The 27,237-nt window shown below is 35.2% G+C and overlaps 1 protein-coding gene across 11 annotated transcripts in view; it reads right to left on the reverse strand.

Moving 5' to 3' along the window:
- Nucleotides 1-27,237, reverse strand: part of NEMF (nuclear export mediator factor) — a 54,776-nt gene that overhangs the window by 15,224 nt on the left and 12,315 nt on the right. For 10 of the 11 annotated variants that reach the window (XM_081511241.1, XM_081511240.1, XM_081511233.1 and 7 more), the window contains 16 exons: nucleotides 26,500-26,648; nucleotides 25,167-25,234; nucleotides 24,075-24,161; nucleotides 23,134-23,207; nucleotides 22,208-22,278; nucleotides 22,052-22,127; nucleotides 21,604-21,666; nucleotides 19,603-19,680; nucleotides 19,303-19,511; nucleotides 18,873-19,064; nucleotides 18,378-18,441; nucleotides 16,649-16,737; nucleotides 9,566-9,669; nucleotides 8,153-8,215; nucleotides 1,630-1,742; nucleotides 241-298 (listed from right to left, as the gene is read on the reverse strand). In XM_081511241.1, coding sequence (XP_081367367.1) covers nucleotides 241-298; nucleotides 1,630-1,742; nucleotides 8,153-8,215; nucleotides 9,566-9,669; nucleotides 16,649-16,737; nucleotides 18,378-18,441; nucleotides 18,873-19,064; nucleotides 19,303-19,511; nucleotides 19,603-19,680; nucleotides 21,604-21,666; nucleotides 22,052-22,127; nucleotides 22,208-22,278; nucleotides 23,134-23,207; nucleotides 24,075-24,161; nucleotides 25,167-25,234; nucleotides 26,500-26,648 — 1,558 coding nt within the window. The remainder of the gene's footprint in view (nucleotides 1-240; nucleotides 299-1,629; nucleotides 1,743-8,152; nucleotides 8,216-9,565; nucleotides 9,670-16,648; nucleotides 16,738-18,377; nucleotides 18,442-18,872; nucleotides 19,065-19,302; nucleotides 19,512-19,602; nucleotides 19,681-21,603; nucleotides 21,667-22,051; nucleotides 22,128-22,207; nucleotides 22,279-23,133; nucleotides 23,208-24,074; nucleotides 24,162-25,166; nucleotides 25,235-26,499; nucleotides 26,649-27,237) is intronic. The other variant, XM_081511237.1, reaches the window with a different exon arrangement.

Here is a 27,237-nt window from a genome sequence, read left to right on the forward strand (position 1 = left end):
AAAAAGGGTCATGCTCTTTACTTTCTTACCCTTAAATGTAAACTATGTGAAAGAACATTGTCATTAATAAAAATATATGTGGCATGAGCATGTCAAATGCTAAATTTGCCAAACCACAGTAAAATCTTCCTTATTTAATAACATACTTCATATATGAAATCAGAATAATTAGTTTCTCTTCTGAGAATGTTAGCAGATGGTCTTCAAACCTGTCTCCATAATCCACTGACAAGTCATTACCTCTTATCATGAAGCTTCCTGTTGTCAAATATTCCCCAGTTGGTGCTGTTTTAGATACCTGAGAAACACAATGATACATTATACTCTTGTCTTAAGAAACACATTTTTACAATTTTCACCTGAGAAAGTAAAGCCATATTAAAGTAAACAGCAGTATGTCCTGAAAAGTTTATAATTTAGCAAAAATTCTTAACACTGAAGGGATAAATAGCTCTTCAAAGATAGGTGTAACTTTCTCAGTAACAAAGAGAAGAAATAACGAAGGATACACTACATCAATCATTTTCAAATGCCATGGACCAGAGCCACAACTGACCCACACTGCCTCTCATGTGAGATAAAACAAGAAAAACAAGGATAGTTTAAAAAGCTTAACATAAAGGTATAAAACTATATTAACTCTATTTATTACATTAAATCCTTTCCTGAGATTTTTTTCCTGGGGGGGGATGAAATAACCTTTCATCTTGTTTATTTGGGGGGGCTAATGAAATAACCTTTCATTTTAGTAAATAAGGATAATAGCTTATTTTTAAAAATATATTCTAACTTGGCAAAATAGGAAGTGAGCAATAAAATTCCACAATTAAAAAAAATTTTACACATCTGTGAAACACCCAAATCTGAGAGTATCTTTACTAGTAATAGGTATGCAAGGGATTAATAGCACACTAAAAAAACTGATTCACAAAAGAATTAAAGCCATTTTTATTACACTGCAACAAGGCAGAAAAAATAACCCCAGAAGTGATATTAATTTCCTAAGAACAGAGTATCACAGCACAGCAGAAAACAAATATAAAAAAATATAAAATGAAACTAAATCTAAGGGAGGATAATGGTATTGAACTTTTTTAATCTTGCTGTATAACTTTAAGACTTTGAAAAGCAATGTGAAATCATATATGGAATGAAGTACTATCAAGAAAATAGCAATTATCCACAAAAAAAAGGCAATTATTAAAACCAAGGTATAGGAAAAAAAAACTAAACCACTGATAACCTACTTTATAGGAAAAGCCAAAGAGAATTCAGAAAATTTCAACAAAGATGAACAGGGGAAAGACCTTTTAGGTCAGTGTGCCAGTCATAACTGGAACAATCTATCCCATATAACTACATGGATCGCTCTAAGTCTCTGCTCAAATCTTACCCTTCCAGAAAGGCTTTCCCTGACACTATATTCAAAATGGTAGCCTGTATCATCCTTTATCCCCTTACCATGCTTTAAAAAAAACTTTGTTACCTGCCACTATACAGTTTTCTTCAACATCAAATGTCAACTCCCTCACAAAGTACTTTGTCTGCTTTGTTCAATTCTATACCCTCAAAATTTGGCACAGTTACCCTTCTCACTAAATTAAGAAACAGGACCACAGCCCTTATTACCTGATGATGGTACACCCACCAAGCACTAGTGATAACTCGAGCGTCCCAAGCAGCACTGTAGCAAAGAGCCATTGTGCCAGCTTCAGTCAAGGTCCGAGGGGGAATCGGTTCTCCTGTAATGACCCAGAGGGATAGGATGGGGAAGGAGGAGGGAGGGGGGGGTTCAGGATGGGGAACACTTGTAAACCCATGGCTGATTCATATCAATGTATGGCAAAAACCACTACAATACTGTAAAGTAATTAGTCTCCAATTAAAATAAATTAATTAATAAAAAACAAAAAAACAATACTACAATGTTTCAGTACCGAAGTACAGACTTTCTAGAGCAAGACATGAAAACCATATACAGGAGGACAGGGTCATTTCTCTTGTATTTTAAATAAAAATATCACACTTTAACTTCAGTAGTGTATGAAGTTACTATTTTTATTTAAAAAATGTATTTATACAGGTTTTTAAATGGTCTAAGTAAATAAGCTCAGATAATATCCTTTCACTTTTATCAGTAATTCTAACCTCATTCTAGGAAGAGTAATTTAGAAAAATCTATTTAAAGGTTAAAGACTGCCAGAATTACTATACTGCCTAAAAAGTAAAAACCAAGAGCATATTAACAGATCCCTAAGTAAGAATTCAAATATTTTAAAACTGGGATATAATTCACATACTATAAAATTCACTTTTAAAGTATACAATTCAGAGTTTTCATATATTCATAAAGCTATGCAATCATTACCATTAATTCCAGAACATTTTCATCATCTGCAAAAGAAATTCTGTATCTATTAACAGTCACTTTTCATTTTTCCCAGACACTGGCAATCACTAATCTACTTTCTGTCTTTATGGATTTTCCTATTTTGGAATTTCATATAAATGGAATCATATATACCTGGCTTCTTTCACGTAGCATGTTTTCAAGGTTCATGTTACAGCATTTGTCAGTACTTAATTTCCTTTTAAGATTGAATAATATTCTATTTTATGGATATACCACATTGTATCTATTAATCAATTGACAGAGATACAGGTTGGGGATTCCCTGGTTCAGTTCAGTTCAGTTCAGTTCAGTCGCTCAGTCATGTCCGACTCTTTGCGACCCCATGAATCACAGCACGCCAGGCCTCCCTGTCCATCACCATCTCTCGGAGTTTACCCAAACCCATGTCCATCGAGTTAGTGATGCCATCCAACCATCTCATCCTCTGTCGTCCCCTTCTCTTTCGGCCCCCAATCCTTCCCAGCATTAGGGTCTTTTCCAATGAGTCAACTCTTCACATGAGGTGGCCAAAGTATTGGAGTTTCAGCTTCAACATCAGTTTTTCCAATGAACACCCAGGACTGATCTCCTTTAGGATGGACTGGTTGGATCTCCTTGCAGTCCAAGGGACTCTCAAGAGTCTTCTCCAACACCACACTTCAAAAGCATCAATTCTGCGGCGCTCAGCTTTCTTCACTGTCCAACTCTCACATCCATACATGACCACTGGAAAAACCATAGCCTTGACTAGACGGACCTTTGTTGGCAAAGTAATGTCCCTGCTTTTAAATATGCTATCTAGGTTCGTCATAACTTTCCTTCCAAGGAGTAAGCGTCTTTTAATCTCATGGCTGCAGTCACCATCAGCAGTGATTTCGGAGCACCCAAAAAATAAAGTCTGACACTGTTTCCACTGTTTCCCCATCTATTTCCCATGAAGTGATGGGACCAGATGCCATGATCTTAGTTTTCTGAACGTTGAGCTTTAAGCCAACTTTTTCACTCTCCTCTTTCACTTTCATCAAGAGGCTCTTTAGTTCTTCTTCACTTTCTGCCGTAAGTGTGGTGCCATCTGCATATCTGAGGTTATTGATATTTCTCCCGGCAATCTTGATTCCAGGTTGTGCTTCTTCCAGCCCAGTGTTTCTCATGATGTACTCTGCATATAAGTTAAATAAGCAGGGTGACAATATACAGCCTTGACGTACTCCTTTTCCTATTTGGAACCAGTCTGTTGTTCCATGTCCAGTTCTAACTGTTGCTTCCTGACCTGCATACAGGTTTTTCAAGAGACAGATCAGATGGTCTGGTATTCCCATCTCTTTCAGAATTTTCCACAGTTTATTGTGATCCACACAGTCAAAGGCTTTGGCGTAGTCAATAAAGTAGAAATAGATGTTTTTCTGGAACTCTCTTGCTTTTTCGATGATCCAGCGGATATTGGCAATTTGATCTCTGGTTCCTCTGCCTTTTCTAAAACCAGCTTGAACATCTGAAGTTCAGGGTTCACATATTGCTGAAGCCTGGCTTGGAGAATTTTGAGCATTACTTTACTAGCATGTGAGATGAGTGCAATTGTGCGGTAGTTTGAGCATTCTTTGGCATTGCCTTTCTTTGGGATTGGAATGAAAACTGACCTTTTCCAGTCCTGTGGCCACTGCTGAGTTTTCCAGATTTGCTGGCATATCGAGTGTAGCACTTTCACAGCATCATCTTTCAGGATTTGAAATAGCTCAACTGGAATTTCATCACCTCCACTAGCTTTGTTCGTAGTGATGCTTTCTAAGGCCCACTTGACTTCACAATGCAGGATGTCTGGCTCTAGGTGAGTGATCACACCATCGTGGTTATCTGGGTCGTGAAGATCTTTTTTGTACAGTTCTTCTGTGTATTCTTGCCACCTCTTCTTAATATCTTCTGCTTCTGTTAGGTCCATACCATTTCTGTCCTTTATCGAGCCCATCTTTGCATGAAATGTTCCCTTGGTATCTCTAATTTTCTTGAAGAGATCTCTAGTCTTTCCCAATCTGTTGTTTTCCTCTATGTCTTTGCATTGATCCCTGAGGAAGGCTTTCTTATCTCTCCTTGCTATTCTTTGGAACTCTGCATTCAGATGGGAATATCTTTCCTTTTCTCCTTTGCTTTTCGCTTCTCTTCTTTTCCCAGCTATTTGTAAGGCCTCCTCAGACAGCCATTTTGCTTTTATGCATTTCTTTTCCATGGGGATGGTCTTGATCCCTGTCTCCTGTACAATGTCATGAACCTCCATCCATAGTTCATCAGGCACTCTGTCTATCAGATCTAGTCCCTTAAATCTATTTGTCACTTCCACTGTATAATCATAAGGGATTTGATTTAGGTCATACCTGAATGGTCTAGTGGTTTTCCCTACTTTCTTCAATTTACGTCTGAATTTGGCAATAAGGAGTTCATGATCTGAGCCACAGTCCGCTCCCAGTCTTGTTTTTGCTGACTGTATAGAGGTTCTCCATCTTTGGCTGCAAAGAATATAATCAATCTGATTTCGATGTTGACCATCTGGTGATGTCCATGTGTAGAGTCTTCTTTTGTGCTGTTGGAAGAGGGTGTTTGCTATGACCAGTGCGTTCCCTTGGCAAAACTCTATTAGCCTTTGCCCTGCTTCATTCTGTACTCCAAGGCCAAATTTGCCTGTTACGCCAGGTGTTTCCTGACTTCCTACTTTTGCATTCCAGTCCCCTATAATGAAAAGGACATCTTTTTTGGGTGTTAGTTCTAAAAGGTCTTGTAGGTCTTTATAGAACCGTTCAAGTTCAGCTTCTTCAGCGTTACTGGTCGGGGCAGAGACTTGGATTACTGTGATATTGAATCGTTTGCCTTGGAAACAAACAGAGATCATTCTGTCATTTTTTAGATTGCATCCAAGTACTGCACTTCAGACTCTTTTGTTGACCATGACGGCTACTCCATTTCTTCTAAGGGATTCCTGCCTACAGGAGTAGATATAAGGTCATCTGAGTTAAATTCACCCATTCCACCCTGGTTGCTCAGTGGTAAAGAATCCACTTGCTGATGAAGGAGACTCAGGTTTGATCCCTGTATTGGGAAAATCCCCTGGAGAAGGAAATGGCAACCCACTGCAGTATTCTTGCTTGGGAAATCCCATGGACAGAGGAGCCTGGTGGGCTATGGGGTCACAATGAATGGGACACAACTTAGTGACTAAACAACAATAACAACAGAGATACAGGGTATTTCCATTTCTTGGCTATTATAAATATTTGCAAACAGGTTTGGACACATTTTTAATTATCTTGGGTATATATCTAGGAGTGGGTCACATAGTAAATTCTATGTTTAACTTTTTCAGAAACTATCAAACTATTTCCTGTTGCAGCTAGATCACTGTCCATTCCCACCAGCAGTGTATAAAGAGTCCAGTCTCTCCACAACCTCACCAACTCATTACTGTTTTTGGCTTTTTTATTCGGATTTTTCCCCACCCTGTGTGGCCTATGGAATTTTCTTCCCTAACCAATGACTGAACTCGAGCCCTCAGCACAGACAGTTTGGAGTTCTAATCACTGGACCGCTAGGAATTTCCACTGTGTTTTTTAACTATTCTTGTGGGTGTTAAGTGGCATTTCACTGTGGTTTTGATTTGCATTTCCTTAATGGATGAATGATGCTGAGCATCTTATCATGTACTTGTGGGCTACTTGTGTATCTTTAGAGAAACATCTATTTGACATTTTAAAAACTGTTCATTTTAAAATTGCCTTTCTATTGTTGAGTCAAAACAGTTCTAGAGTTTTTTGGATATTGGTACTTTATCAGATAAATGATTTGTAAATATTTTCTCCCATTCTGTGGAGTGTCTTTTAATTTTCTTGATAGAGTCCTCTGAATTAAAGTTTTAGTTTTTGCATAACTCTAATTTACGTTTTTTTCTTTAGTTGCTTATGCTTTTGGTGTCGTATCTAAAATGACACCAAAGCCAATGACTTCCAGAGCCAGTATTATGAAGATTTACACCTCATTTTCTTCTAACAGTCTTTAAGAGTTTTAGCTCTTAAATTTAGGTCTATGATGTATTTCAGTTAATTTTTATAAGTAGTAGGAAGTTCCTATTTCTAACTTCATTCTTTGGCACGTGGATATTAATTGCCCCAGCCCTATTTGTTGAAAAGATTATTCTATCCTTACTGAATGGCCTTGGCATCCTTGCTATAAATCAACTGACTATAAACAAGGAATCTCAATTCTCTTTATTAATCTATCAGTTCATTCTCATACCAATACCACACTGTCTTGATACCACACTGATAGCTGTTTTGTAGGAGGTTTTGAGGAAGTGTGAGGACTCCAATTTTGTTCTCCATTTTCAAGAATGATTTGGCTAATCTGGTTTCTCTGCATTTCCACATGAATTTTAGGATGAATTTTGTCCATCTCTGCAAAAACAGGCAGCTGGAATTTGAGAGGGACTGTACCACATTTGTTGATTAGTGTGGGAAATACTGCCATCAGAACAATATTAAGACTCCCAATGTACAAACATTGGAAATCTTTCCATTTATTTAGATCTGTAATTTCTTTCAACGATGTTTTGTAGTTTGGTGTGTGTGTGTCTTACTTTTTGGTAAGTTTGTTACTAAATATTTTATTCTTCTTCAAGGCTGTTATAAGTGGATGTTTTATTAATTTCCTCTTAATATTGCTCATTACTAGTATATAAAAACATAACTGACATTTTATATATTGACCTTATATCCTAGATACTGCTGAACTTGTTTACTAATAATTTTTGGTGGATTCCTTAAGGTTTTAAATATATAAGATTATGCCATTTGCAAACAGAGACACTTTTATCTGTTCCTTACCAATTTGGATATTTTAAACTTTTCACTGCCTAATGGCCTACTCAGAACCTCCACACAATGTTGAGTAGAAGCGTGGCAAGAACAGACGTGTTCATCTTATTCCCGATCTTGGGGGACGAGCTCTCAGTCTTTCCCAATTAAGCATGATTTTTAGCTGTGGATTTTATAAAGATGTTATTTACCAACTTGAGGATGTGTCCATCTATTCTTAGTTTGTTGAGTATTTTTATCGCAAATGAATACTAGATTATTACCAAAAGCTTTAAGGCTTTTTTGCATTAGTTGAGATCATCATGTGGTTTTTGTCCTCTAGTCTACTAATATACAGTATTACACTGATTAATTTTCATATGTTAAACTAACCTTGCATTCCTGGAAATAAATCCCACTTTATCATACGTATAATCCTTATAATATACTGCTGGATTCAATTTTCTAATAGTCTGTTGAGGATTTTTGTGTCTCTATTCATAAATGACATTGGTCAGTGGTTTCCTTTGCCGTAATATCTTTGTCTGGTTTTGTTGTTAGGGTAATACTAGTCCCATAGAATGAGTTAGAAAGTTCCTGTCTCTTCTGTCTTTTGGAAGAGTTTATGAAGGATTGATGTTCAGTCTTCTTTAAAAGTCCTATAGACTTTAGGAATTTGAATCTTATTTTTTTAGTTAGTATAGTTAAAGGATTATCAATTTTATTGATCTTTTCAAAGAACTAACTTTGGTTTTATTGATTTTCTCTACAGTCTTTCTATTCTGTTTTATTTCTACTCTATATCTTATCGATGGATTGAAACATCATTATAAAGTGTCCCTTATTTCTATTAGTGTTTTTTCTCTTACACTAAAAATAGTTTAAACAAAAGAATTAAAGTTCTGAATAATAGAATGAATTACATTACCTGTTGGATTCTTAATTACACAGCTAGTTGCTCCATGAAGGTCAGCATGGACATAAACGTCCCCTTTAAAACAAATAAATACTACTGTTAAGTCCTATTTCTGTTTAAGTTGAAACTGTTTATTTATTTTTTAAAGGGTTCAAAACCCAAAACATATAAGAAAATAAATAAAGAAAAGACCATCTCCCACCTGTGGGAGGATTTCTCATAGGCCTCCTCAGAGGAAAGCTATGCTAATAAGGCAGATAAAATGGTCATAGTTCTTCTCCCTCCCTCTATCCACACCTCTCTGCTCTATGACCCTGAAGCTGCATCAAGAGGTGGAGTCCACTTCCCTGTCACTCAGATATGGGCCTACCCCTTGATCAAGAGAATGTGGCAGACGTGACCAAATACCAGTTCCCAGTCTAGGCCTAGACAGGCCTTGTATGCTTCCTCTTTTTCCTCTCAGAAATTTGCTGAGTTACCATATAAGCGAGCCCAAGCTAGCCTGCTGATTGGTGAGAAACATCTGGTGATGAGTCATCCTAGCAAATGCAAAGGTCCTGAGGACCACAGATGGTTGACAAATGTGACAAACAATCATGAAGCCAGACTGAAGTAAGAAATGAGACTAGAGAAGAAGCTAGGAACATTGTAAGCCACAATAAGGACTTCTAGTTTTATTTTGAAGTGTGTGATGACAAATGAATAAATGAGGAAATAGATGGTTGCATGGATGATGGTCAACTAGGGAAAAGTAAAGTGCCTGGTTTCTAACAGAAAAAATGAGCAGCCATTGTTTGCCATGGATAGTTCATCTGAGATTTGAAACTCAAAGAAGAGCAAAGCCCAGACAGTTCCATGAAAGGCTCAGCTCACAATGAATGAGTTAGAGAAGATAGAGAGCAAGCCCTGGGTAACATGTAACCTGAACCCTGTTGTTTTCTTTCCTGCTTCTGGATCCTCAAAGGACATAAGATTAGCTTTGATATTGACTTATTGATTTCTGATACCCATACTGAGGGCTCAGCCACAGTGAAGTGATGGTTATCAGCAAACAAAAACAAATGAGAGGCCTTACAACACAGGAGATGAAGCTCTGCTTCTAAATGTATAAAATGTTTACAAACTTCAGCATTTAAAAATTAAACTTTAAAAAATGTGATCTCCAGCCACTTTGGAGAATTAAAAGCTATTTTGTTAATGTAGCAGAAAATCAGAAATCTACAGATTAGCTCAGCATTAATCCTTTAGGAATATTCACTTAAAATGAAAATTAAGTATCAAAGCACATATTCAACCATAAACCATGAAACACTACCAATTAAATCTGTCAAACAAAGGAGTACAAGATGAAAATCTACATCTAATATTGAGATAACCAATCCAATTACTTAAGAGAAAATTCTTTAGAATTTTAATCTTACTTACCTGGTGTCAAGTATCTTTTCACAATTATTTCATTCTGTTGCTGATCTCGTCCACCAATAATTAGATAGTTCTCTGAGCTAATGAACCAGAGGAATTTCTCAAACCTACCAAATTTTAAAGAAAAAAGTTAACATTTTTTTCCCTTCATAGCTGCCTGAATTCAGATCCTTTTAATCAACAAAATCAACCAGAAGGCTATCCTATGTGTAGGTTAAGACAATTTGATGGCTTAATTTCTTTTCTTAAGATATCAAGCTGAATTTTACTGAAAACTTGTAATAAATTGCCTCAGGATACTCTTAAGACAGTCTTCAGTTGAGTTCAGTTCAGTTGCTCAGTCGTGTCCAACTCTATGCGACCCCATGAATCGCAGCACACCAGGCTTCCCTGTCCATCACCAACTCCCGTTTACCCAAACCCATGTCCATCGAGTTGGTTATGCCATCCAACCATCTCATCCTCTGTCGTCCCCTTCTCCTCCTGCCCCCAGTCCTACCCAGCATTAGGGTCTTTTCCAGTGAGTCAACTCTTCACATGAGGTGGCCAAAGTATTGGGAGTTTCAGCTTCAACATCAGTCCTTCCAATGAACACCCAGGACTGATCTCCTTTAGGATGGACTGGTTGGATCTTCTTGCAGTCCAAGGGACTCTCAAGAGTCTTCTCCAACACCACATTCAAAAGCATCAATTCTTCGGCGCTCAGCTTTCTTCACCGTCCAACTCTCACATCCATACATGACCACTGGAAAAACCATAGCCTTGACTAGACGGACCTTTGTTGGCAAAGTAATGTCCCTGCTTTTAAATATGCTATCTAGGTTGGTCATAACCTTCCTTCCAAGGAGTAAGCATCTTTTAATTTCATGGCTGCAATCACCATCAGCAGTGATTTTGGAGCCCAAACAATAAAGTCTGACACTGTTTCCACTGTTTCCCCATCTATTTCCCATGAAGTGATGGGACCAGATGCCGTGATCTTAGTTTTCTGAATGTTGAGGTTGAATCCAACTTTTTCACTCTCCTGTTTCACTTTCATCAAGAGGCTCTTTAGTTCTTCTTCGCTTTCTGCCATAAGGGTGGTGTCATCTGCATATCTGAGGTTACTGATATTTCTCCCGGTAATCTTGATTCCAGCTTGTGCTTCTTCCAGCCCAGCGTTTCTCATGATGTACTCTGCATATAAGTTAAATAAGCAGGGTGACAATATACAGCCTTGATGTACTCTTTTTCCTATTTGGAACCAGTCTGTTGTTCCATGTCCAGTTCTAACTGTGGCTTCCTGACCTGCATACAGGTTTCTCAAGAGACAGGTCAGATGGTCTGGTATTCCCATCTCTTTCAGAATTTTCCACAGTTTATTGTGATCCACACAGTCAAAGGCTTTGGCATAGTCAATAAAGCAGAAATAGATAGAAAGCAATTTCCTATTATGTTTAAAAAAATGTTCTCTCTTTATCTCCTTCCCATATAGACAGTCTTAGACTGAAGTTGTAATAACGAATTACAAAAAGCATAAAATGTCACCTGGTCCCTAGGTTTAGCTCTCTTTCAGTGGGGCACTGGGTATTCTTTGGGACTGCAGGTAAGAAAGAAAAATTGTTTTCCCATTCTGTCCTCAATTAACTGTATGCTTACATATATGACATTCTTTGTCTTCAATTAATCAACTTAATCTTTACATACATGACATTCTTTACACTTAAAATACATAAAACCAAAAATTGTCATCAGAACTGTAAAATTACAACTTTTCTGAAGAAGCAAATTAACTTGGGTTTTCATGCTTAATACATACCACCACAGATAAAAAGAGTGTAACTGCTATATTTAAAATGGATCACCAACAAAGACCTACTGTATAGCACATGGAACTCAGCTCAGTGTTATGTGCCAGCCTGGATGGGAGGTGGGATTGGGGGAGAACAGATACATGCATATGTTTGGCTGAATCCTTTCGCTATTCACCTGAAACTACCACAACACTGTTAACCGGCTATACACCCCAATACAAAATAAGGTTTTTTTTTTTTTTTTTAAGTGAAGAGTGTATATTTGTATGACATTTAGAAAATGAGATGAACATAAATATTTCTATGCTACATATGACTAGTAAGATAATCTTTTTATGATTTAACCTACAATTTTAAAATTTCTGGTTAAATAAGATAGATTGGGGACTTCCCTGGTGGTCCAGTGGCTAAGACTCTGTACTCCCAATGCAGAGGGACTGGATTCGACCCCTGGTCAAGGAACTAGACCCCTCATGCTGCAACTAAGGGACTTGGCATAGCCAAATAAATAAATATTAAAAAAAAAAATGACAAGTTGAGCACAGGCATTAAACGAAACTCCCTTATATCAAATATAACGGCAGAAGGATTCTACTCTTATTTTCTAAAATGATTTTTTATTAAGTAATACATATATATGGTTCAAACTTTAAGACTATACAGAAATGTAGAGTGAGAGATCCTACATCTCTTCATCTTCTACTGCTACTGACCAAGGGGCCATTACCTTCCAATGTACCACTCTCAAGTATTTCTTTATATATAAAAAAGCTAAAATAAACTGCTTATTCTAAACCTTTTTTAGACACAACACACTGTTCTGCATCTTTTTTTCTCTTTTTACTTAAAAATATATCTTCCTCATTGTTGAATGGATATACTATGGATTTAACCACTTCCCTATTGATGTTAAAAAGGTTTATAAAATGACATATACCCAAGAAGGACAAAAAGAATGAGAAAGGTAAATTAAGGATGTATTTTGTAATCATCCTAGCCAAGGAATGCATAACTAACAGGCCAAAAAAATACCATCAACTAATCAAAAGAAAGCAATAAGGAAGACAAAAAAGAACATAGAATGGGACACATAGAAAGCAAACAGTAAGACAGCAGATTTAAACCAAAATATATCAGAAATTGTATTAAATATAAACGTAGTTAATTCTCTTGGAGCTTCCCTGGTGGCTCAGTCGGTCAAGAATCTGCCTTCAATGAGAGAGACCTGGGTTCGATCCCCAGGTTGGGAAGATCCCCTGGAGAATGGAATGGCAACCCACTCCAGTATTCTAGCCTGTAGAATTCATGGACAGAGGACCCTGGTAGGCTACAGTCCATGTGGTCACAAAGAATTGGACATGACTGAGTGACTAACACACACACATAGTCATTTCTCCAGGTAAAATGCAAAGACTGTCAGACTGGAAAAAAAACGATATATATATCCTTTAAAACATAAGGATATAAAAATGTTGAAATACAACGATGGCAAACGATAATACCATGCAAACACTAACCAAAACCAGTTGAAACAGTCTGAACATCTCGCACAGATAAACAGATGTAAGTTAAAAGGACATTTTATTAAAATTAACAAAAGGCTCAACTCACTGAAAAGATAAAACAGTGCTATATTGGTATCACCTAACTAGATAGCCTTAACATATATGAAGCAAAAATGCAAAAGTAAAAGGAGCAACAATCCGTAATTGTGTGATATTCAACACATCTCTCTCAGTAATTGGAAAAACAATCACTAAAAAGAATCAAAGGTGCCAAAAATTTGAACATGATTAATACACATAACTTGATATTTAAAGAAATGTACTCAATAACTCTAGAAAAGACATTCTTTTCAATTATACATGAAACATTTATAAATAAAGCTGTCTATAAATACACTGGACCAGAAAGCAAGTTTCAACAAACATCAAATGTCTGAGATACAGAATATCATCTCTATTACACAAATTAAGCTAAAAATCAGTAACAAAATATAACCAATCCCCCTCTCAATATGTTCGGAAAGTAAGACATATACTTCTAAATAATGCACGGGTGGAGAAATCACACTGGAAATGAGAATATATCTTGACATGAAAGATAATGAAAATACTAAACAACAAAATGCTTTAGATGCAGATAAAGCCATGCTGATGGAAATTTATTGCTTAAATATATTAGAAAAGAAGCTGAGGGAAGGGGAAAAAAATCAATGAACTAAGTTTCTGTTTCCAGAAATCAGAAAGGGAAATGCAAAAAAAACCCCAAAGAAAAGCAGAAAGATGAAAATAATTATTAAAATAGCATATATATAATATGGAGATCAATAGTTAAAAACTAGTTTTTTAAGGATCCTAATACTACTGAAAATCCTCTGGTCAGATTAATTAAGAAAAAGAGAAGGCACAAATAATTCTTAAATGAAAACAGAGAAGTAATTAAAGATTCTAGGGATGTTAAAAAGTTAAGTGGAGGGACTCCCCTGATGAACCAGTGGTTAAAACTCCACGCTTCCACTAGAGGGGGCACAGGTTTGATCCCTGGCCAGAGAACTAAGATCCCACACGCCACATGGTACAGCCAAAAAAAAGAAAAGAAAGTTAAGTTGGATATTATAAACTTTTTGCCAATAAATTTCAAACTTTGGACAAAATAGAGAACATCTTAGAAGAGCACTGCTAACCAAAACTATGAAATCTGAGCGGTCTTATTATTTACTGAAGAATTTGAATCTGTAATGAAAAACTTTTCCATAAAGAAAATCTCAGATGACTTCCATCAAGGACAATTGATAAAGGAACACTTCTCAGTTGTTTTATGAGATAATATAATCTTGTATCAATAGCTAACAAAAGCATTATGAGAAATGAAAATTATAGGTCAATGATATTCAAGAGATGCTAGGGAAAAAAAAAGCAACAAAATTTTGAAAGCTGGAAAATAAATGGACAAGTGAGCCGACTCAAGAAGCTGAATCATAAGCTGATGGTGCAAAAAGTCAAGAAACAAATCAACTTACACTTGTGTGACCCATAAAAAGCACAAGGTACTGCTAGAAATAGGGTTTAAGATGAAGTTTAAAACAGAAAGGCTGGCTAAAAATCTGATTAAGAAGTAACAACTTCCCTAGATTTTTCCAGCTTTGAACATGGTGCTAACTATTCCTTCAACATTCTAACAGAAAAGCCAGAAATTAAATCTCTAAAAAGGGTACAAAGAGGATCACTAGACTAGGGGAAATAAATCACAAATTACATATATTAATATGTAAAAATAGGGCAATTAAGTAAATGTATGAAATACTGGATACTAAGACTCTCTAGCTTATTATTTCCACTGGGCTCCTAAAATGGAGACAGCAAAGTCTTCACTTCACAAGCATAAGCAAAAGAAGCTTTTCTAGGAAATGAGACCAGCTGAAGAGGCAAAAAGAAGTGGCAAAAAGACATTAAGAGTTGCAAAGAAAATGGCCCACACAGATTATTTTACAAGTCCAACAAGCCACAAAGAACTTCCAATCAGCATTTTACTGTTCTACTAGAAAACATGAGCAGACAGTCAAGGATCACCAGACATTAACACAAGTGAACACTGGAGACAAAACCAAAAAATAGAAAAAAGAAACTTGGAGAAGACAGACCTGTCAAGAAAAGAATACTAAATAAAATGTAATACAGCAAAACTATTCTCAGTTATAAAGAAATGTACTGTTAAAAAACAGTACAAAACCAAAAATAGCTCAAAATTTAAACATGATAGGAAGAAATAGAAGATCAAAAAATTCAATGGAAGGATTGAAGATAAAGTTGAAAAAACATCTCAGAATACAGAACAAAAAGAGAGAGACAAAAAAAAAAAAAGCAGTAAAACTGGAGAACTGTTGAGGGGGTCCCATATGTATGAAATGAGACTTTTAGAAAGTAAGAAAAAGAAAGCAAAACAAAAAACAAACAGAGGGTAGGCGATTTTCAAAGAAATAGTTCAAGAAAATTTCTCAGTTTCCAAATGAAAAAAGCTCACAAATTATCCAGCATAAGGATAAAAACATCCTCACCAACCTATATTCTTATGAAATTTTGGAAAATTAAGAGGAGAAAAAAAAAAGATCCAGAAGCTTACAGAAAGGCAAAAATAAGTTTCTTATTAAAATTCAACTGTCAAATGACACCAAACTTCAAGATCAAATCTGGAAGTTAATACAATGAAACAATGCCTTTTCAAAAGTCTGAGGAAAACATTTTCAAATTAGAATTCAATACCCATCCAAACTGTTAAGAGTAAAATAATTTTTTTACACATTGGAGACCTCAAAACTTTACCTCTTACATACCCCTTTTCATGAAGTTTCTAGACCACATAGTCCATCACCAGAGAAAAAGGAAATTTGAGATTCAGGAGAGAGAGAGATTAAAGAGAACTTGCAGAATAATAATAAAAGGAGAATTTAAAATGCTTAGAGAAACCATCTAGAACAAAGTAGATCAAAAAGCTCCAGTGAAGACTTCTGCAAGGAAAAGATACTGGTAAGATTCCAATGTGTTTGAACATACTTGGAAGAGAATTTGAACATGATTAATAATAAGAACAAAAGAAAAGAAAGCAAATGAAACAAGACAATTATTAACTTCAGGTAAGATAAAATGCTGAGCAGGAAAGGAAAAGAAAGCAGAATACTGTATGATCAAGCTGTGACTACAATTTAAATATCCGTAATACTCTTAATACAGAATATCAATCTTGACAAAATTATGCTGTAACTATATTGAGAAGCTAGGTGGTGTGTGTGTATGTAATGGAGCACAAATGAAAAGAATAAAATCTTCATCTTTCCATAATGGGAAGTTATTAATAGAGTGTAAAACAGAAAAATTAGGCAGCAATATATTACTAAGAGAAATGGAAGTACCTAGCAAAATAATCAGCTAAAAGAACTAAAAGTTTCCTTGGGAGAGGAGGCAATAGGAGCAGGCCAGAGACTTCCCTGGTGGTCCAGCGGTAAAGAATCCACCTTGCAATGTAGGTGCCGTGGTTTTAATCCCTGGTCAGGGAACTAAGATCCCACATGCCACAGAGCAACTAAGGCCATGGGCGACAACTAGAGAGCCCATATGCCGCAACTATTAAAGCCTGCCCTCTAGGGAGCCCGCATGCCACGACTCTGAGACCGCTAGCTACAAAAGTGCAGGGTTAGTGGTTTTTTAACATGCTTTGTAGAACTGCTTGATTTTCTAAACAATGTGCATGTATAAGTTTGATAAAAACAAAACATATTTTAAAAATGAACACTTACCAATATACTTTTCTTGCTTTTTGAATAGAGGTAACTGTTTGGACTTCTTTTAACGTTTGCTTTGTTTTCTTTTCTGCTGATTTGAATGCCTATTTATAGGAAAAGAGTTTTTAAGTAATTTGTTGAAAATTTATTTAATACCAAGTAAATGATAGGACAAGAAATAGTTTTTTAAATGTCACAAAATGACACAATCTATACATTAATACACACAACATGCATATGAAAGTAATGAAAAAAACTTTGCCTTAAATATTAAAATGATTTTAAACAAATATCTGCTCAAGACCTACAAAAAAAACAGGGGGGGAGGTTCAAACAGTTCATTTATTTGCCAGATAATCAGTGCAACCATACAGTAGGTTTGGGGCTCGATGTCAGAGACACAACAATGAATAAGTCACTGGGGTCTAGGAGGAGAGATACATACATACATAATTATTCAAATAAACATGGTAAATGCTACAAAGGATGCTATGAGAGTGTAACAAGGGAACCTAGATTTATAATTGATTATGGTCAAAGGTATTTCTGAGGAAATGGCATTTAGGCTGAAGCCTGAAGATTAATGGAATTACCAATGCAAAGAATAAAAAGAAGAGCATTGTAAGGATAAGGAAAGGGGCAGCTTGACCAGCAAGTATGATCATAGGTAAAGTGTCAAAAAATGAGGTTGGAGAGGAAGATAGAACTAAGTCACGAAGGCCATTCGTTTAACAGATTTTAGTGTGACTAGGTTCCAGGCAATATTCTAGGGACTGGGACATAGCAATGAATAAAACAGACAAAGATCCCACTTTCATGCAATCTACATTCTAGAGGGAAGATAGATAATCATATGTTGGTGCGTATGTTTTAAACAAGAAAAACAAAGAGTAAAGGGGGATTGAGGGCAGTCGTATTTTTACTGAGAGTGGTCCAAAAAGGCCTTTCTGATAAAGGCTTATTTAAGTAGACACATGAATGAAGAGGGGGATCCAACCATGAAAAATATCTGAGGGATGACATTCTTGGCAGAAAGAACAAGTGCAAAGGCCCTGAGAAAGTAGTATGGGCCACTGTTGTAGGAGCAGCTTAAGATTCCACTGTAGTTGGAAAGAGTATATAACTGTGTGGTGCAGTTGCCAAATCATGTCCAACTCTTGTGACCCCATGGACTACAGCCCACCAGGCTCTTTTGCCTATGAGATTCTCCAGGCAAGAATACTGACATGAGTTGCCATTTCTTTCTCCAGAGGATCTTCCCAACCAGGGATCAAACTCCAGTCTCCAGTACTGCAGGTGGATTCTTCACTGACTGAGCCACCAGGGAAGCCCCGTGTAACAGGATAGGTGATGTGATCAAAGGGAAGTAGATCGTGTAGGACCTGATGAGCCAGAAGGGCTTTATAGTGTCTTAAATAAGATGGGAAGAAACCGGAAGATTCTGAACAGAGAAAAATGACTTCATTTTTATTTAAAAGGACTTATTGAATATGAGAAGAGTCCAAGATGACTCCAGTATTTTTAACTTGAGCAAAGGGGAAATTACTGAGATAGAGAAATCCAGGGAAGACAGGCTTAGGGGAGAAAATAAATACTGGAAATACACCCATTGTAAGCAAAATTGAATTTGAAAGGTATTTCTGAATTTGAAAACCTCATTTAAAAACAGAAGAAATAATTAAGTCCATTAAATTAATAAGGCAGAGAAAAACAATGAACGTTTACTCTAAGACATATTAAGTACCTTCTCAGCAGCTTCAACAGTCTTCTGCGTTTTCTTAGCAGCGTATCTCTTGTGATCATAATACCTAGAAAAATGTATCTCTTAATTTTAGATAAAATCTTTACACTTTAGTTTTCCATTTACATTATTCCTAATTTTACAGACTCTCAAACAATTAAGAACAAGTTTTGCACATTATGTAACTTTGTTTTGTATGCTGTATATGAAAAAGTTAAATAATGCACAAGGTTTTAAAATATTTTCTGAAAAGTATTTCACCCCGAAGTATATATAGTCAAAATAATACTTCTTATCCTTAATACCCTAACAGATTTATTGCAGATAATATTTTACCTAAAACTTATGGGAATTCCCCAGCAGTCCAGTGGTTAGGAATCCATGTTTTCTCTGCAGGGGACACAGGTTTGATCCCGGTGGTCAGGGAACTGAAGTCTTGCATGCCTTACAACACAGCCAAAAAATAAATAAAAATTTATACTTAAATTTGTGACTTACTTTTTGGCATTGGCATATGCTGACAAGCTGAGATCAACATCAACAAGCAATGGCCTGTTTTTCTGAGGCTTCTGCAGTTGCTTATTCTTTTGCTTTTTCTTTTTTCCTTTTGGCGGTTCGGTTTCATTTTTCTCAGTACTGGTGTCACCATCAACATCGTCATCTTCCTCCTCTGATAACAAGTATGGATTTCTATTAAAAATATTCAATAGTATTTCACTAATGTCAATGACATCACTTTCTTATTTTCAATTTTTTTCTCAATGAAATTATAAATGGTCTACAGTACTTAAAAAGTTGCATTATTTTAATGTAAATTAATGTTTCCCAGTATTTTCAAAGAAAAATTTTCAAATAAATTTTTAATGAATACAGTGAAAAATTAAATAGCAAAATAAACATTAACTGCTTAACTAAGAATCAAACTTACCTTAGCAGCATTGTTACATGGTTTGTTTGTAGTTTTAATTCTTTGATTGCATTTGCAACAGGATCTCCTTGAGCCTGGGCTTCTTTCACAATTAACCCGATTTCTGTCCAATCTATCTGGTTGGCTAAAGCACTTCGAACAACCTGAATGGCTCTGTCAACTATTTGTAAGTTCATTTCTATAAGTTCTCCTTTAAGTTTGTCTATTTCCTTAAGAAATAAGCCAAAAGAATATTTGTTTCAATAACAGTTAAAGTTCCCATTTTTGAAAAAATATCTGAAAGAAAGCTAAACATGGTACCTGAGCCTGCTGAAGAGCTTCTAATCTGTTTTCGTGATCCTTTCGGACATTATCTAATTTCTTCAATGCTTGTTTTTCCTTTTGTTGACAAAATAGAATTTTTAAAAATCAGATTTCTTCTACCATCTGTACCTTCTCTCTCTTACCTCCTGAGACTCACTCTCCCACCCCTACTTCTGCCTCCTCAATGTTGTTACTAGCCAGCTGAAGCTCCCTGAAGTCCACCTCCCCAGGTCTATCCTACCCCAAAGTGTTTCATGCTCCAAAATTACCTCTCCTGACCATCTACCTTCCATTCCCTATATAGGAAGATCTATTTAAGATATGTCCCTAATGCCCTTGCGTTTTTCAAGGCAGAATTCAAGACATTTTCCCCTATGACATAAATGTAAAGTTTGGGGGAATGCATCCTTAGCATTAGTTCCTAAAATAGCTTCTTTTTATTTTATTGCTGCTTTTAATTTCTCTTATTTGTATCTATTCTTTTTACTAAATTTATTACACAAAGGCCCATGGTAGTTAGCTGACCTTTTACATAGTCAGTACTCAGAATCTGCAGATACAAAACCTACAGATATGGGAGGCCAACTATATTCATTGTACTATACCATTTTGTAAAAGAGACTTAAACATCCTTGGATTTTGGTACTCATAGAGGCTCCTGGAACAATCCACTGCAGGCAGTGAGGGATGACTGTGTACCATTTTATCACCTGGAACTTACATTTTAAGTTCCACACAACTTACTGACATGAGAGCTAATTTTTCACAATAGTCAGAGCATCACCAATTAATGAATATTTGCATGCTGGATGTAATATTAAAAATACTTAAATTGTAAGAATGGTGACTATTAAAAGAATGCACAACTGCTAATATAATCCATGTGTATTCTGATGCACATAAAAATATGAGGTTCAATGTTACCCTTAAACATGTTTACTTGCTAACGTGCTGCCACCATGTGGCAAACATACTATGTAACTGGTAACCCACCTGCTTTGAAATTCTGATTTTTACTAATTTTTTTGAAAAAACAACTGAGGGTGGGGAGGACACAGGCATTCACGTAAAGTTTTTGCACACATATTTTAAGATCTTATGAATATTTTTAAAAATCAAAAAAAAAAAAATCAAATCTCCTTGAACTCAAGAGTGACTGTGGCCATTTTCTAAAACTTCTCTGCAGTGAAAGCCCCTGAAACATGGTAAGATGTGCTGGGAAAACATAGCATATTAAACCTTCCTTGTGGAGTCATGATGCACACAAAGCATATTAAAGGTCTAGTTCAAAAGCCCACTTTAACATATGTATTGAAAAAACTTCCCTCTCCTTTGGCCCGGGGCTTCCCTGGTAGTTCAAATAGTAAAGAATATGCCTGCAATGCGGGAGACCTGGGTTCGATCTGTGGGTTGGGAACATGCCCTGAAGAAGGGCATGGCAACCCACTCCAGTATTCTTGCTTGGAGAATTCCATGGACAGAGGAGCCTAGCAGGCTACAGTCCATGGAGTCACAAAGAGTTGGTCATGACTGAGCAGCTTTCACTTCACTTTCACTCCTTTGGCCCATTTAGAAATCTCCTCCTTGAAACACTATTCCTTTTACAGCAAAGTTTGAGAAGCTCTGGGTAGTTGTAATAAAGCAAATCATACTAGGGAATAAATAACAGGCCTCTTTGTCACTCTATTTTCTGGTTTAGAGAGTATTTGATATTCTGATAGAGCAAATGAGTGAGGTTTTTGTCTGTTTAACAACGGTTCCCTGGACCTTTATCAATATCCCAAGAGATCAGGGCATTCCCATACTACTTCTAAAAGGCTACCCATTCCTGTATGACAGCATCACCTATCCAGCAAACCACACTTAAAGCCAGTTAATATTAAATAAATTTAATACAATAAATTATATTAAATATAATGTTATTTATATTATATTAAAGTGTGGTTTTATATAAACCACACTTAAGGCTTAATATAAATGTTTTTAATAATACCATACCTGTTGTAAAGCTTTTAAATCTATTTTCTGACCTTCTATCTTGGAATAAAATTCATCTACGGCCTTATCAAAAAAAAAGAAAAAAGAGAATCAACCAGCTGAAAAAAAAAACAAAAAAATATGGTCTCTGCATCAACTTTCATACACAGAATTTTAGAGTGCATTTTGTTTCATAACACCACTCGAAGAACTTGAGCAGATTTCCAGTAAATGTATTATACAGCTGAACAGTCAAGAATCAAATTAAGTTCAGATCTTTGGTCCTTCATCTTAAAATAAAGTGGCAACAAACTTTTCCAACAGTCTGTATCTGTGACCGCACTGATTTTTAATGTCCAGATTTATAGTGATTGTAAAGCAAAAATACTTTCAATTCTCAAAGGAAGCTGGATTAATCTAATAATTCATATCATGCTAACTGGTCAAAAAACAGAATCAGAAAACCCACCTTGTCAAATGATTCAAATTCTATATATGGACATTGTGAATGTTGAGAAAACAAGAAAGGATGAAATTCCTCATACCTGTAAAACATATTTACTATATCACATTCAAGAACATTAATAAACACCCAAAGCAGACAGACCCATGCCTACATACTTACGTGAGTATGTCTTCAGTTGGCTTATCTACTTCCAGGCTTGGTTTTATTTCTCTTTTCTGAATGATATACCCCTACAAAAATCCAACATTAAAACTAATTTCTATTTATAATTAACAAAGATTTACTTTCCTTGAATGATATTGACTTTATTAGCTTATAAAATTACTCTAGTTAAAAATAATCAGTAAGATTTGTCTACTGATTGTATCACTTCTCAAAATGATGTTTTTAAGAATCAGTAAGAATCATTAGAACCTACTAATTCACATGGACAAGAGAAAAACAGGGAATAAAGAAAATTACTATTAATGATTTGATAAAGTAGTGGGATGATACATGTGCATTTTGCCTTTTTCTTCCATTTTTCAGATGTTTTGCAATTTAAAAAAGCCAAAGGCACTTTACTTCCAGCAGAAAAAGTCTTTGGTTCACACTGCTAGTAGGAAATTTTAGTTCATTTTAATAACTGGGTGAAGGGTGTATTTGGACTGAATTTAGCTATAATTAATCACAATTTTTCCTAAACTTTTTTGTAAGTAAAGTTATACTTGGAATAGGAAAGAAAAACAAGATATGAGGTAATTCAGCAGATCTTTAATACTTAAAAAGATGTTACTAAATTTTTAGAAAATGCTGGCAAATTAAAATGTGCTGTTCTATCTAAAAATCAACCTAAAAGGAAATATCTTCAAATTCCTCAAATTTCTGAGAGTGCTGATACTGACACAGTACTTTGTAGAAGATTTAAAGAACAGAACAAAAATCAGAAACCAACAGCAGTTAAAAAAAAAAAACTACCCTAGAACAAGCATATTACAGGTGTTAAATTTCCAAATTACAACAAAAAATTTACATATACTGATCCTTCAATGAAAATTCTAATATCTAAGCCACAACAATATATAGCAAGTATTATGTGGCACTACCTTTCCATTGAAGTTGGATGTTGTTTTCATATACTCTTCTGCTTTCTGTAGACAAACAAGTACTTTTTCAATATCTAATAGGGAAATAAGAAAGGAAAGAATGAGTACCAATCAATTGTCCATTAGCTATTATTAAACATCTATGTGGAAAATAGAAAGCGCTTATGAAACAATAAAGTTATTTAATTAGGAATACCACCTGTTGGCATTTTGAACAGGACTGCACTGAATTCATATACTTCAGCAGCTAAATCATTCATTTCAAACATTCAGTTTGTATTTTTAAATTCACAAAAAAATTTGACAGCATAAAAATGATCCCTAAACCTTAAGAAACAATATATAATCCCAAAACATAAATAGCAAAAATGATTATTTTTAATTTTACATGAGAATCTGCAAATTAAAAACTTGTCAAAGACCAAATCTTCCATTCTCCTTATCTTTCCTATAATTTTTTATTATCCTAATCTGGAAGTTAATTTAGGTTTAATTAATTTAGAAAGTGAATTTAAGTAGTTATAAAAGCCTAATTCATTATGTAGTCACAGCACAGCACTTAGAGTTAAAATGCAAAAATAATGCTACTTCTAGAAACACCTCAGGTGCTGAGTCTGAAAGTGAATAATTCAACTCCTTCAAGCCTCCAGAGATTGTCTCAAGAGCAATAACCCCTTCAAAAATTTAGGGGGAGGGAGGGAGAATATTTCTAATTGAAAGGTAACAGGGTACATCAAGAGGTTAAACTGCATGTTACTAGGGATAAAATGTCACATTAGAGTACGAAGTTAGGAATATCATATGGACAGAACACTCTTAGGTCAAATTGTTTTTAAGTTTAAAACTATGAACTCACTGATAACTTTTCCCAGAAATAATTTTCATAGGTTTAAAAAACGAAATAAATAAAAATGGGCAAAACTTGTAGCATGCACATATACCTTTACTTTCAAATTTTTCATCCACTTTGACATTGGCAGGGAATCCGTTTTCTATAAGACAGTGCTCAATGAGAGCTGGCCCATAGGCTATAAAAGCAAAGGATATTCTTTGTAGTATTTTCCTATAAAATTTCACATTCAAAATATAATACTAATATATATCCCAATATAAGTCATCTACTCAATAGCAGTAGCCAGTGAAAATAACAATTAGTTTACTTATTTTGAAATGTTATCAGAAATGACAGTTACTAGAAATTACTTATAAAAATTTGAGACAATAAACCTGTGGAAGTCAGTGCAAAAAGTTACAAGAATTTAATGGAATTTAGCCACATATAAAAAGGATTATAGACCAGGGATGCAAGGTTGGTTTAGCATCCAAAAACTGGTTAATGTAATATACCACATTAACAGAATAAAAATTTTTCTATTGAAAAATACAAACTTACAAATTACACACATGTTATACTAATGGAAAGTTTTAAAGATAACTTCCTAATGCATTCTAATTCCATAGGAGAGGAAGAGTAACTCCCCTAGTAATCAATGGTACCTGTCTTCCCATATGTCCTTTTCAGATTCCTTAATAAGTGATGACTTTTCTCAAGTATAAAAGGTTATTGGAAAATCTTTACACTGGTTATCAACAGCACCAGGAGATCCTGGAATGCTCTGCGACTCACCAATAAAAATGAAAAAGCAAAAACAAAGAAAACCCAACCAAGCTAAGTGGGTTATTAAACCAAAAAGCTTATGACACTGAAAAAAACCAACTGATTTCTTAGAAAACTACAGCTAGCAATCAAGTACTAGATAACATACTATTAGTTTACATAACTGTATTGCTGTTAAATAAGATCTAAAAGGTAACGGTCAAAGTTCATACAGTATAACAAATTTCTCTTTCTTTGAAAATAAACCTCTATTTACTCGAAAGATCATTTTAAACTCCTTTCTAAATTTATCAAGTTGTTCTAATTTTCTACTAGATCTAAATTTCTACTAGAACTAGATCTGAATGTGTTAAATATATTCCTGAAAACCATATTATTTTACAAACACTTTGTTGCTCTATGTAGGATTACTCACGAAGTAATGGGTTAAGAACTCTCTTCAATAGTTCACCCTTAGGTGCACTGGCTAGTATTTCAGTCAATCTGTGAAACAAAATTAACACACCCCTTACTATCTTATATTTAATAGATCTTACAGAAATATTTACAATACTTTGACACGCATCTATTTACCTGATCTTCAAAATATCCTAAAATACAAGAGGAGTTAGTTTACTCTATAGGTACAAAAAGGGGGAGGGGGGAGTCATAGAAGTAATTTATCTAAGGTTACTAGGTTCCTGAACTACAGGCTGGGACTCGAAATCAAGTTTTCCAAAGAAACCCAATACTTTTTCAACTAAGTCATACTGCTTGTCATCAGTGTGCCCATATGACATGAAAAGACACATTTTTATGCAATAGTTAAATGTAGTTTGTGGAGATTGGTGTTACCATCTTTTTAAAAAAAATTTTATTGGAGTATAGTTGATTTAAAATGTTAAGAATTTCAGGTGTACAGTAAAGTGAATCAGTTATACCTACACATATATCCACTCTTTCTTTTAGATTCTTTTCTCATATAGGTCACTACAAGGTAGAGTGGAATTCCCTGTGCTTTTTGCATGTTCTTATTCATTATCTATTTTGTACACAGTAGTGTGTATATGTCAATCCCAATCTCCCAATTTATCCCTCCCTGTTAATATACCTAAACACCTGAAATGGCTTTACCTAATTAAGCATTTAGAAAGAACTTAAGGACGCTGTGGGCCATTACAATCCCCTAATCAGCATCAACTTCACCTACAAACTTCTTAGAAATGTAAATTCCAAGGACCTACACCAGAACTACTTAATCAAAAACTAGAGGGGGAGTGGTGCATGGAATCTGTACTTTACCAAGCCCTCTAGGTGATCCCTGATGCACGCTAAACTTTGAAAACCACTGTTGTAGCCTCTTAGTCAGCAAAGTCTTCTAGTCAGAAGATTATAGTTACAGTCAGAACCTTATCCCACCATATTCCTATTTCTTTTAGCTAAACCAGAATTTCTATCTCCTTTCGCACTCTGCCAAGACATCCATTGTCTTCTTAAAGAATAGCTAATAAGTCCCCTCACTTCACCAAGAAATTATAAACATCTGAAGTAACAACAAACTTAAGATTAAAAAAATATACACTTGCTACTCCCAAATAAGGCTTAACTGCTTACATTCAAGTGCACATTTATATAATCAAGCAGTCCAAATTTATTTTATGCAAGTAAACAAATTATTTCCTTATGTGACAGTTCTTTCATATCCTGACGTATAATCTATTTTACTATCTAATACAGTATGAAATGAGTTAATAAACAAAACATGTTACCTTTCCAAGGTAAGCAACGGTTCAGCAGCTCTAGCATGATCAATTGGATAGCGTTCACGAACAGCAAATTTAACATCATCAGACTCATCAGTTCGAAATCTTAGGATATTTAAAATTAGGTAGTCATAATCCGTAAGAACAATGTTCCCCTGTAATAGAATAAAATATAATTTAATGTTTTTCCTAAATCATTCTTAAATTTTCTTAAAAATTGAGAAAGGAAATGTCTCTTAAAACTCCAATGAAGGCTACAGAAAGGAAGTTACTAACAAAAAGCATTTGAGTCGCATCTCAACAGTGCTCCTTACACTGACCCAGCATAGAGTGTGAAATAAAATAAATAAATCTAAACACTCCAAGTCTGAAACACAATGAAGGGATCTGGAGCAACTTTAAACTCTGTCTGATGGTTCTATAGCAGAGGGCACTATTAAAATAATCAATTAACACCTTGATGACCACCGGCTGAGCTCAATGTTGCACCTACTTGAGGCAAATCTACAAACACTGTGGCTTATTAAGAAAAGCCATATATATTTCAGAAACCAAACACAAAGCTGTTTATTTATATTTTCACTTGCAATTTGTCCCTTAATAGCAGTTATGTGGCAAAATCAATAAAGGTCATAATACCCTCTGATCAAGGAATTCCACAATTGGTTATTTATGTGGCCTAATGTAGTAACTTAATAAAACCAAAAGCTACATGCTTAAACTGCAGCTTATTTACAACAGGAA

This window comes from Giraffa tippelskirchi, chromosome 7, assembly GCF_054371585.1.
Source record: "Giraffa tippelskirchi isolate mGirTip1 chromosome 7, T2T-mGirTip1v1.2.pri, whole genome shotgun sequence".
Classification (NCBI taxonomy): Eukaryota; Metazoa; Chordata; class Mammalia; order Artiodactyla; family Giraffidae; genus Giraffa; species Giraffa tippelskirchi.